Source organism: Sturnus vulgaris, chromosome 30, assembly GCF_052056855.1.
Source record: "Sturnus vulgaris isolate bStuVul1 chromosome 30, bStuVul1.hap1, whole genome shotgun sequence".
Lineage (NCBI taxonomy): Eukaryota > Metazoa > Chordata > Aves > Passeriformes > Sturnidae > Sturnus > Sturnus vulgaris.
This window is the reverse complement of record NC_142272.1, coordinates 4623273-4635646: the sequence shown is the minus strand read 5'-3', so window position 1 is coordinate 4635646 and position 12374 is coordinate 4623273. Positions and strand designations below refer to the sequence as shown.

General features: G+C 46.9%; 1 protein-coding gene across 2 annotated transcripts; it reads left to right on the top strand.

Annotated features, from left to right (window-relative positions):
- Positions 1-1460: 1460 nt before the first annotated feature.
- LOC148220878 (inositol 1,4,5-trisphosphate receptor-interacting protein-like 1) lies at positions 1461-3116 on the top strand. Of its 2 annotated transcripts, none has more exons than XM_088180869.1 (2): positions 1461-1681; positions 1910-3116. In XM_088180869.1, exons 1-2 carry the CDS (start codon positions 1461-1463, stop codon positions 3114-3116), a joined length of 1428 nt encoding a protein of 475 aa, XP_088036995.1. The 2 variants fall into 2 exon arrangements, with proteins under 2 accessions (XP_088036995.1, XP_088036994.1); XM_088180868.1 differs by having other exon boundaries at positions 1461-1771; positions 1877-3116.
- The last annotated feature ends 9258 nt before the right edge of the window (positions 3117-12374 follow it).

Here is a 12374-nt window from a genome sequence, read left to right as displayed (position 1 = left end):
TCTATGTGAAGTGGTGGGACAGTGATCCTCTGCAAGCCAAGTGGAAAGGACAATTTAAAGTCCTGCTGACTACCTTCACTCTAGTCAAAGTTGCTGGCAGAGGACCCTGGATTCACTACTCCAGAATTAAGAAAGCTTCTGCTTCTGAACAATTGTGACAACAAAGACTGGTGGAAATGATAGTTTTTCTTCTGGGCCTAATTACTTTTCTTTTATATAACATTTGATTGTATAAGATATTACTCTTGTTAGATGTTTATTGTTATTAGGTTTATGTTTACGTTTATTATCAAGTATGTATTTACTAGTAGGTATTTATCTAATGGTGGGTATTTATTATTATTGGTCACTTATCTGTAATTAAATATTTGTTATTAATATTTAGAATAGAGACTCGACAAGGTAAAGGCCTTGTCGAGCCTCTAAAGGGAGGAAATGATGCCTTTAGTTTTAAGTTTTCCTGTTCTCCTTGGATGTGATTTTCTGATGTGCTAGGCTGAGGAAGACAAAACAGTCCTATTCTAGTGAAGAACTCAAGGACAGTTTCTCCAAACTTCAGGCCCTAAGCGCAAACTACGTGGAAAGGTGGAGGGTGGGTTCATACAAATTAACCAGAACCTATAAAAGTGTAAGATTTTGTGACCAGCCCTCTCCTTTCCTTCCATCTTGGAGCCATCTGGGCAGGGGCCATGACTGTGGCACTTATATTGCTGGGGTGTGGCTTTTGTAGGCCTTTCGTAGGCCTCACAATAAATACCCATTTTGTTCTCCTTAACTCTGTGTGTAGCCTCTGTTCCAGCTCCTCAAGGCATCAGTTTACAGCCACACTGATTCTGAGATTGAAGTGTAGCTCAAGCAGTGAGGAGTCAAAGCTGAGACTCAATGATCGTCAAGGGTGCCTTCCAACATGGATATCTATGAGATTGCCAAAGCAGGGCAGATAAAATTCAACCCAAAAGAAAGAACAATGGGAGCCCTTTGAAGAACATTCACTCAAAAGCAGCCTGAACCAGTACCCAGGGGTCACTCTGAGTGGCTGAGGCAGGGTGGGGACAAAGGGTGGGGTTGGCTGCGTTGTGATGCGCTGTGACACCTGTGACATCGGGGGGACGTGTCACAATGGGGGCAGGTATAAAAGGGCCCAGCAGGTAACGCTGGCCCTGCATTGCTTGGGCAAGCAGTGAGTGCACACGTGGAGGGGAGGCTGGGCTGGGGACAAGGGCCGGGGCATAAAAGCTGCACCCGGGGCTGGGTTCTCCCCCTGCATGCAGGGACAGCCCCTGATGGGAGAGCTTTGGGCAGGCCATGCTGGTGTGGGTAGGCATTGCTGCCTGCCAGCTGTCTGGGGCCCTGTCCTTCCTGCCCTCAGACCCCTGAGGATCCCAGTCCCTGCTGCCCCCACTGCCACTTGCCTCCCTCACAGCCCCACTCAAGGCCTTCTCTCCATCCTCCTGCAGACCATGAATTCCATAGTGTTGCTTTTCGTGCTCTTGAAAAGCCTCATCCAGTACCCGAAGCTCGTGGGTGATGATCAGGATGAGGAAACCCGTCTGCGCATGGAAATGCGTGCAAAATACCTGGAATGGCAGAGGATTAGGCTGGAGCAGGAGGTGGAGCAGCTCACCCTGAAGCAGGTGCAGCTCTTGCAGCTCTTAGCTGTTGCTGTGCTCCTGGTCCTTGTCTTGGTCCTATGGTGGATGGGGTCCAAAAGGAGCCTGCGAAGAGAGGAGCCTGAAGAAGAAAACAATGGTGCAAATGAAGAGGAAGTCAGAAATGGGGATGCAAATGAAGAAGTAGAGGTTGGAAATGCAGAAGAAGAAGATGATGAGAATCGGAAGGAAGATAGCAATGATGATGGCAATGTACGGGAAGTTACTAATGTTGCTCCAAATGAAGAAGATAATATTGAAAATGAAGTTGTCAATGAGGCTGCAAATGCAGAAAACAGTGATCTTGCAATTGCAGTCCATGAAGAAGACAATGATTTTGACGATAACGTTGGAAGAACTCTAATGGAACGCATACAGTGGCCTGTACAGGACCTGCAGAAAGGCTGCGAGTGGACAAGGAACCTCATGGATAATTATGCAATTTACCTTGGACATGTCTTATCAAACAGCTTCTACCCAGTCCTGCAAGGAGCCATCGGGGTGGGCAGCGCCTTTGAAGGCTGGAGTCCACGTGAGCAGGATGTTGTGTACCAGGTGCTCATCCCCATGACTCCTCCCCGAGGCCACAGCTTCCACCTGGAGCTGGACTCTGCAGAGCAGAGGCACGTGAGGAACTTCCGTGTCCATGTGCAGCTGGAGTGCACCTGCACCAAGGAGCAGCAGGGTGAGAACATGCTGTGCTTCCTGCACCACCCCGAGGAGGAGCTGAGGAGGAATCAGGATCCCAGCCTCCTAGACACCCTGTGCACCGACTCCTACCTGGATGTGCACAAAACTGCCCGCTGGTTCTGCCAGCTGGTGAGAGCAATCTGGCCAGCTTTGCCTCAGTCACAAAATTGGCATTTAATGCTGCTGCCCTCCAGACACTCCTGCCAATTCAAGGTGACCAATGGCAGAGAAAGCTTCCGGATTGAGATGAAGCTTGGGGTGCAGAGAGGTGACTCAGACATCTTTGTGAGCAGCCAGCCTGGATATGCCAGAACCCCAAGCACTCTGTGGCCTGAGACTTATGCTGTGGCAGAGATGAAATTCTTCCAGCACATTGCCATGCAGGCTCCCCGTGACAGCTTGCACCTCAAATGCCTGAAGCTATTCACGTCTCTTCAGCTGGGCATAGGCTTTTCCACCTACACTATGAAAACCATTGTCATGCACCTCCTGAACACCATTCCTGTGTCACAGTGGTGCAGGAGGCATTTCCTGAGGCGAATGTTTGATATCAGTGAGAGCCTGCGCTTATCCCTGCAAGTGAAACGCCTCAACCACTTTATTGTGGGCAACTGGAGGCTTCCTGAGGAGATCAGTGTGCCCCAGGATGTTCAAATGGCTGAGCCACCCAACCTCTTCCACCACCTGGCCATGGATCCGGTAGCCTACTCCCAGGGCATAGGCGAGTACCTGGATCTGCAACGTCGACTCCTAGCTGTCCTCAAAGCTGAAAATTGAAAGAGATTCTCCTGCATAGCGCTGTGCGTGTGCTGCTCGCAGCTGGCAGCAGAGAGCCACCTCAGAGTACAAATTTGGTGCTTTAAGGAGAAGAGGATGCGTGCTAAGGCTCTGGCAAAGGTCCCACAGCCTCTCCTGCCGCCTCAGCAGGTGGAGGAACACGGGAGGGTTTATTCTACCTCCTTCTATCATTACATTTTCCAAAAAAGGCACCCAGATCTGCATAAAGCCCTGCTGGAATTTCCCCACTCCTGAGAATGTGCGTGAAGAGAGAACATGCTGTACATGCAGGGCCAAAGTCACCAAACCCCACCCATAACATGGGGTTGTTCCAGGCCTTTGAGAAGCGCCAAAATTTAAAGTATGAAAGAAGTGGGAATGTGGGACAGAAAAAGATAAAAGAAACAGGGCAGAAAAGACCAAGAGGAAAAAACAGCACTGCTTGGCCAGCATCAGTCAATGGACAGTGTCTCTCCTTGTCCCCAAAAGGGACACCTTTAGGTCAACATTGGACAAACTGTCTTGGAGCTGACCTGAAATTTTGTATATATAAGAATCTAGATTTTTTTTAATAGATATTTACATCATGTATACAAATTATATAAAAATACGTTTATTAATTATCATATAGAATAGTAAAATACAATGAAACAAAGAATGCATTTATATAAATAATATCAAACACAAGAAAAATGCAATTATTCTATCCTGACAAGAAATAATTCTGGAGAGTTGAATATGTAATTATGTTTAAATAATAACAGTAGAGCACATATTTAGTGTCACTATCTGTTGAGACACATTAATACTGCCAGTGCATTTTTGGCTGGGAAGTTTTTCATAAAGTAAATGTATTTATACATATGGAACATACATATAAAATATAGATACTATAGACATTATATATAATTATAGGGATAAAATTTATATTGTATATAATATGTATATTGTATAGTACCTGTATGATGTTATTTTTATATACAAGTAAAGCCATATCTTGTGTCGCTATCTGTTGCAACCCATATTAATGGTCTATAGATAGTGCCAACTTGGAGACTGCTTTGATCTTGTTTCAATAAAATACAATATTGCAGAATCTGGATTGTGCAAGACTTTATTGATCTCAGCCAGACCTATAGTGTTGGTAATTCTCACAAGCTGTGGATATGGGCTCGTGGATAGACTCCTAGAACTCAACCAGGCTGACAGTGCTGAACTGGTTCCAATCAGAAATGAAGCCCAGCTGCCCCCGGCCCCCCTGATCACAGAATCACAGACTGGCTTGGCTTGGAAGGGTCCTTAGAAATTGCCTTGTTGCAGCCCTGCTGCCAAGGACAGGGACACCTTCCACTAGGCCAGGATGCTCCGAGCCCCACCCAGCCTGGCCTGGAGCACTGCCAGGGCTGGGGCAGCCACAGCTTCTGTGGGCAGCGTGGGCCAGGGCCTCAGCAGCCTCAGAGGGCAGAATGTCCTGCACGTCTCCAGCCTAAGCCCTCCCTGTGGCACTGGGAAGCCACTGGCGCTGGCGCTGTCCCTGCAGGCCCTTGCAAAGAGCCCCTCTGCAGGTGTGTGCCGGGCCCGTGCAGGGACTGAAAGGCTGCGGGAAGGTGTCCCTGGAGAAGGCCTGGCAGAGCCCTGGGGCCAGCAGTGGCACCATGAGGGCAGCAAGCGGGGCCCGGCACGGCCGTCGGGGCGGGAGGGCACAGGGCGGGCGCCGAGGCCCTGGCAGCTGGAGCAGGCAGCTCTGCAGTGCGGGCGGCACAGAGCCCTGGGCTCCCGCAGCTCTGCGTCCCTCACGGCTGAGGCAGCTGCCCAGGCACGGCCGGCTGGGGACACGCGGCCACCCCGGGGCCACCCGCAGGGGGACCCTGCTCTGGGGCCAGGCCAGGCCGCAGCAGGGAGCACCCACGGGGCTGTGCTGGGGAGGGAACGGCTCTGCCCAGGGACAGGGCTCTGGCAGCAGGGCAGCAGGGACAGCAGTGCCGGCCACAGCCACAGGGGGACACATGGCTGCAGTCACAGCCTGACTGCCCTGGGGCAGACCCAACAGGCAGACAGGACACGGACAGGCAGGAGCTCCCATCCTCTTTTTACCCATGCACCACCCTGCACCTGCGTGTATCCTGGGGCCTACCCTTACCCAGGTGCAGCAACCCCTACTTGTCTTTTTAAATCAAGTAAGATCGCCTTGGTTCTACTCCTCAAGTACATCCACATCTCTCTGGTTGGCATTCTATCCTTCAGGTGTGCAACTGCCCCTCTCTGCTCATTGACGTCAGGAAATCTGCTGAGGATGCCCTCGATCCCTTTGTCTATGACATTAATGAAGATTTTAAGAAACACTGCTCCCAGAACACACCCTCTAGAGACACCAGTGGTCACTCATGTCCATCCTGACTCTGATGTGTTGGCCTCTGAAGTGACCATGCATGCAATTTCTTATCCGTCCAACAGTCCAGGCATCAAATCCATCTCTCTCCAATTTAGAGAGGATGTTGTGGGGATCATGCCAAAGTCTATCCAGATGTCCAGATAAATGACACCTGGAGTCCTTGCCTTGTTTCTTCATGTACTTGCTCTGTCATAGCAGGCCACTGGACGGGTCAGGCAGGACTCAGCCTTGGCTGCCCAGAATCACCTCCCTGTTCTCCATGTGCCTTAGCACAGCTTCAAGGAGGATGTGTTCCATGATCCTCCCAGGCACAGAGGTGAGGCTGACATGTTGATCATTTCCAGAGTGCTCTTTTCTACCCTTTTTGAAGATGGGTGTAGTGGGTTCCCCTTGTCTGAATGCCAGGTGCTCAGTAAGCCATCTATTACTCCGCTTCCTAGTGAGACAGTGGAGAGAAAATACAACGGAAAACAAGTAATAAGCTGAGATAAAGCTGTTGACTAACGTGAAAAAGCTGAGAGTTTGTGCACACAGAAGTAAAGGAGAAAAAACACTTAGTCTCTGCTTCTCACAGACGAGAGATATTGAGCCACTTTCTGGGAAGCAAGCAATTTCTCTATTCTCTGGTCTTCTTGAGATATTGGGCCTATTGTATCACACACCTTAACAGAGCAGAGTGATACTTCCTAAGGACAGCTCTGTTCAGCTTAGAAACCCAGCCGTGAGTGGCCTCTAGCTGGAGCCAGAGGTTTATGTATTCCACTCTGGTCCTGGAGAAGCATAACAAGTGAATGGCTGTAGACGTGCTTGCCCCCTCCAGAACATCAATCTTCCCCTGTCTCTAGTTGTTTCCTTGTCTTGTTAAAGCACCCTGAGCAGGGGAGAGGGAAACAAACATTTCCAATCATTTGCCTAGCCCAAATCACATCTACCGATGAATAAAGGGTGGAAATTGCTCACAAAGTACTTGCTGACTTTATCTACTCCCCTCTTCAGCTGTTTCTTTTGTGTGGTGATCCTTTCTTTTGTGGGGGTGATGCAAAATGGAAGAAAACAAGCAGAGCCAGCAATCAGACTGCAAGTTAGGACACTGCAAAGAAAACGGGTGACTGAAGTGTAACAGCAAAATAGGACTCTCCCTAAGAGAAATGTGAAATATTTTAGCAAAATAAAGATTTTTGGTTTTGAGAATTTTATCTTCCAGAGAGAACTCCTTCCATGGCGTATCCCTTGCTCAATTCCAATCTGCTTTGATTTTTTTCTCCCTTCTCCCTTCTTCTGTGCCATGATGGCAACACAGATGCTGACTTAGCATGGAAATTGCTTGGTAGCATCAATGTTCCTGGTGAAATGCTTCCCCAAGGGTGGGAGGACCTTTGCACTACTGCAGTGGTCCAGAGCACCAGCACCTGAGTTCGGCATTCTGCTCTGACTGCGGTCTTTGTAAAAAACCTCAGTGCTGAGCACCTGAGGCTCATCCTCAGCCAGCCTGAACCAATGGCTTCCAAGGGTGGCTGCCCAGCTCTGCCAGCTGGCAGTTTGCTCCTCTGAGCCTGCACGTTTCTCCATGTCTCAGAGGCATGAGTGTTTCTAGACAGACTCCAAAAGCAGCTGTGAGCTGGACACAGAGCCTAGTGCAGTATTCACCACTGAGCAAACACTGAGGGAAGGGCTGTAAGGCACTTAACTTTCAGTCAGACAGACATCAGGTTTATGAAATCTGCGCTGTGAAAACACGAGTGGTTTTCTAACAAAATGTAATGTTCATTGCCCAAGACTCCACCCTCTAAATCAGGATCTCTGCAGATCCAGTCCCAAATTTCCCATTGTCTCCACACGCAGCGGTTTTGGCTGCACAAATGCAGCACTTTTCCTCAGAGTGGTGAGGCAGCAGCTCCCCTCCTCCTTTCAGCTAAATTCCCACTGCCAGACAGGTTTTCAGCCCCCTCCTTTGGCCCAAAGCATCCACGTGTATTTGTGTTTTGTCACTTTGAAGAAAACGTAAAAGGACTTATTTTATTAACCGCCAACAGACACTTCAAAGCAAAAATGTAGTTGAGAAATTAATCATTCTACTCTTCCAAAGTGAGATTTATTATGACTCCTAAAATAAGTTTAAAATTAACCAAAAGCTAAATGCATGAATCACTCTTTTAAAATAAAGTCAGAAAATCAGTGGAAGGTATGTATACTGGTAAAATTAAATCCAAGGACATCTAATTTTCTTCATTTAAGATAATATTAAAGTAATGTGTTGTCCCTTAGCATCTCAGTGGTTTGGGCAAAGTGTTTCCCCTTTAGCAGAAAAGGTTTTGTTTGATAATACTTTCCCAGATTATTGGAAAGATTTGTCAGTGTGTGTGTGTGTGTGTGTGGAGGGGTTGTCTAAAAAGCCAAATTTACATCCTCTGAGAAAATGCCCATTTTCTGGGTTTACCAGGGCAAAGAAGGCCATTGTCTGGGTACAGACAATGGCTCTGATGGGAATTTGAATTCAGGGATAGGGCATTAACATTTGCTGAGCTGGATAATAAGTGGGAGACAGTTTCACCTAAGGAGTCATATTCACTGATTCTTGGTAGATTTTTTTCCATAGTTCTTCCAAGTACACAATTTGCTGAAAATTGGCAGGAAAATGTGGCCAGCTCCAGATGCAGCTTCATGAGTGTATTTTTCAATAACCATCACTGCCAGTTGCTGCTCCAGGAGCTGGTTCCCAGAAGCTCCTGGGAAGAGGGTGAGATAACACTCTGCTTGCTCCTGTGATCACAGGCCGTGAGCAGGCAGAAGCCATTTCACAGGTAGGACTGTGACCACAGGAGCTCCCTCAATAACCCTGCCATGTTTTCTCAGCCCATTTTCTTGCTTGTGTGCCTGCCTGAGCAAGGATGCTGCTTTCCCAGCTGTGGCCACGCATTCTGCATTGGCCTTGGACCCCATCAGCTCCTTCTAAGTTATTCTCACTGTGTTATAACTTTTTCCACTGATGAGTACATTTTGTGTTTTCCTCAAACTGTGGAGAACCAAAAATCTCACTAGGCAGAACAGCTTTGCCCTTTTCTGAATTATTTTTACACAAGATATGCTTCCCCCCAAGGGCTGGAAAGACGCAGCTTCCCCTAATTAACACTTGCCTAATGCATTAAAGTGTCTTGGAATACTTTTATTTTCTGTCTGCCTTGGCTTTAATTTCAAAAGCACAAAATCTCTTACTACAAATAAATGACAGCTTTGTGCTGCAGGGATAAAGCACCTGGACAAAAACGCTGCAGCAATATGAAAGGGAAATTCAAACATCAACATCAAGTCCTTAGACACCTTTGAAAGAGTTTCCTGTTCTGCCAATCCTTTAGGGCCAGGCGGTGAGTTCATACAGAGCTTGCTCAGAGCTTACTGACACGAGCAGGCCAGCTCGTGGTGAGGACAGCACATATGTCAGTGGCACCTTGCTGCTGAGTTTACAGCAGAAACCCACCCCAAAGCAGGCTTCTTGCTTCGAATCTCTTGCCAAAATCGGGCAGGAGCTTCAATCACCTCAGCTTCCAGAAGATGGGGCTGTCCTTCCTCTCACTATCGTCCTGCCTGCTGGAATACTCATCTCACTCATTCTCACTCATCGTGCTCAGCAAAAACTTAGAATCACATTATTGTTCAGGTTGGAAAATATGTCTGAGATCATTGAGTCCAACTGTTACCCCAGCACTATTAAGCCCACCACTAAACCATGTTTCAAAATGCCACACCCACACACCTTTTGAACACCTCCAGGGGTAGTGACTCGATCACTGCCCTAGACAGCGTGTTTCAATGCCTGACTATCCTTTCAGTAAAGAAATTTCACCTAATGCCCAATCTAAACCTGTTATACAGCTTGAGGCCATTTCCTCTGTTACTTGTTACCTGGGAAAGACACTCACCCCACCTGGCTCCACCCTCCTGTCAGGGAGTTGTGGAGAGTGAGAAGGTCCCCCTTGAGCTCCTTTTCTTCAGGCTGAATCTCCCCAGCTCCCTCAGCTGCTCCTCATCAGACTTGTTCTCCAGACCCTTCCCCAGCTCCATTGCCCTTCCCTGGACACACTCCAGCCCCTTGATGCCTTCCTTGCAGCAAGAGGTTCAAAACTGAGCACAAGACTTGAGGGGTACTTTGGTACAGAGATTGTTTGCACGTGGCTGTCCTTCCCTAGCCCACAAATAATTGTGTCGTGTTTGCATGTGTTGCTGCTCTGGAGCTGGGCTGAGCAAAGATGGTGGTGTCAGCCCAAAGAGAGATTAAATGATTGTGGAGGAATTTCCTTATCACTGTGATAAATGTGCTAATTAAGTTGTAACTATATTAACAAAATTGTATTTAGATCAATGGAAGACAATTGTTACAGAGTGAGGGGGGAGATGGGTGAGACAGGACAAAGGACATCTCCCAGATGTTGGGAGTCGAAGAAGGAGGTTGGAAGAAAGTCAAACAAGAATAGTAGAAGGACGTAGGTCTGACAAGCAGCATCTAGAAATAGAAAGTTTTGACCTTGAAATGGGCAAAAATGGAATCATTCCAAGCATGGGACTCAAAGTCTTGTTATGGAAAACATCTGCTCAGTCACACAGGGCGCCTGCGCTACCTGCAGGTCACACCTCGGTCACTGATGAAGACGATGAGCCTTCATCGGAAATAAGACCCTCAAAAGGATGAGAAACCCCCTAACCCATTAGTAGAGCATGCACCGTACACACAGTGATGGAGATTTTAGGAATAGAAACTAGGAGGAGTTTTCTGGAAACTTCTGTAGCCTACAGTCAATAAGTGGGATTGTTAGCCTGGATGCTTTGGTATGTGAGGAATGGGAGCCCCTCCCTGTACCCCCGGTCAGTTTTGCTTATGCTTTATACGAACCTCAATTATACTGAATTACTTACTGCCAAATTTTGTATATTCTTAAATATATGCACTTTGATTGTTTCATCTCCAATACTTTGTCATCTCCAATACTTTGATTGTATTAATTTTGTTACTATTAAATTTGATCTTGTCGCTTGATAAATTGGAAAAATAGAACATCATTCATAACAACTTGGTGCCGAAACCCGGGAACTACAGTCCCAGTGAAGAGTGGCTGGTTTTGGGAAGGAGCTCCCCACCAGTTGTTAAGGTGGTCCCGAGGCTAGATCAGGCTCTCTTGGAGAAGGAGTTCCAAATTAAAATAAAGCATAAGCAAAAGAAGTTCGCTACAAGGAGGTGTGCCAGAAGAAGGCTCCTGTGGGAACGCCGGCAGAAAGGGAAAGGTGCCCGTAAAACGTCATGTGCACAAGAACCCTGTGTGAAAACGGGGCTGTGTGAGCACCATGGGGTTGGGTAAAGAGGGCGGCTGTGTGCTTGTGTGTGAGGAAGGTCTGAATGGGGAAAGCAAGTGAATACCCCCGGAGGGACCATGAGGGAAAGTCCCAGCCTGAGAACTCACAGGAAAAGTCTGTGCGAAGGGAGCTGATGCTCGGAGAAGTGATTTAAGAAGGGAGTGAACGAGTCAGGTTCAACTATCTGTTGGGAGGATAATAGATGAAAGTTTCACTACGTGATTAAGAAGGATTGTGGAGAGTGGCCAGAAAGAGAATTTGGGGAGAGAATAAAAGGAAAAGAAGGAATTAGGTGGGAAACAAGTGGTTGGCAAAAGAAGTGAGATGGTGTATATTAAGCGAAGGAGTTGAAAAAGTAAAATCTCTGACCCAGCGGTTGTGAAGTGTGAGAATAATTCACAAGAACCCAGTGTGCCTGGGAACCGAGAGGAGGTTTCCAAGAAAGGGGAGTGAGATTCCTTAGGACAGCCCCCTGGGGATAGTGTTACAATACTAAGGTACAAGGGAATCCCCAAAAAAAAAAAAAAAAAAAAAAAAAAAAAAAAAAAAAAAAAAAAAAAAAAAAGTAAGCAGAAAATTATACAGTACTGTATGTTTGAGTGGACTAAAGAAAAGATTTGTGCAAATAATTTGTACTGGCCAGAGTTTAAATCATTTGAAGATTAGATTTGTTAGGTTTTAAATCTATATATGAGTTCAAAACAACGTTTTAATCAGGAGGAAAGTGAATATGCTGCTTTGTGGCTTCCAAAAAGTGTGTGGGGGGGTAAATTTATAGTTCAAAGGCAAGAAAAAGAAGGTTATTCGTTATACCCTTTGCAAACTAAAGGACAGGCAGCAAGAAGGGACCAGATAAAGCCATGGGACCCATTAGATCACCTCCCACCCCCATACAGACAGCCTGTCCAGCCTGTCCAGCCCTTGGTCCCCGATGCACCCCCTATTCAGGACGAGCCAGTAGCACACAGAACTAGAGGCAGAAGAGCACAGGAGGAAGAAAGTGACAAAGAGGACGAGGGAGCAGGAAGGGAAGATAGATTATACCCTCTTAGAGAGGTTCCAATGGCAAATCTGGCCCCAGGACAGGGACCTATTGGTTACATGAGTGTTCCCCTGAATACTAGGGACGTTAGGAAATTTAAGAAAGAGATGGGCAAGATGCCAGAAGATCATATTGGGGTAGCAGAGAAACTAGATCAGTTATTGGGACTGAATATTTACACCTAAGTAAAATTACAGTCTATTTTAGAAATCTTGTTTACAGTGGAAGAGAGAAATGATTAGACAGTCAGGAATACAGGCTTAGAATAGAGATCATTAGAAGCCAAACCAAAGAGATCAGAAATGGCCTATGGCAGATCCAAATTGTAATAATCAGGAGGTAGAACATAGGCAAAATATGAGAGATTTCAGGTGGATGATTATCCAAGGAATTCAGGAAGCAATGCCCAGAGGACAAAATATAGGGAAATCTCTGAGTGAGCACCAAGGGAAAGATGAATGCCTGGCAGAATGGTTAAAGA

Coding starts and splice junctions, on each gene's coding strand:
- LOC148220878 (XM_088180868.1), top strand. CDS start 1,461: ATGAATTCCATAGTGTTGCTTTTCGTGCTCTTGAAAAGCCTCATCCAG. Junction 1,772..1,876: donor GCAAATGAAGAGGAAGTCAG/AAATGGGGATGC, acceptor ACGGGAAGTTAC/TAATGTTGCTCCAAATGAAG.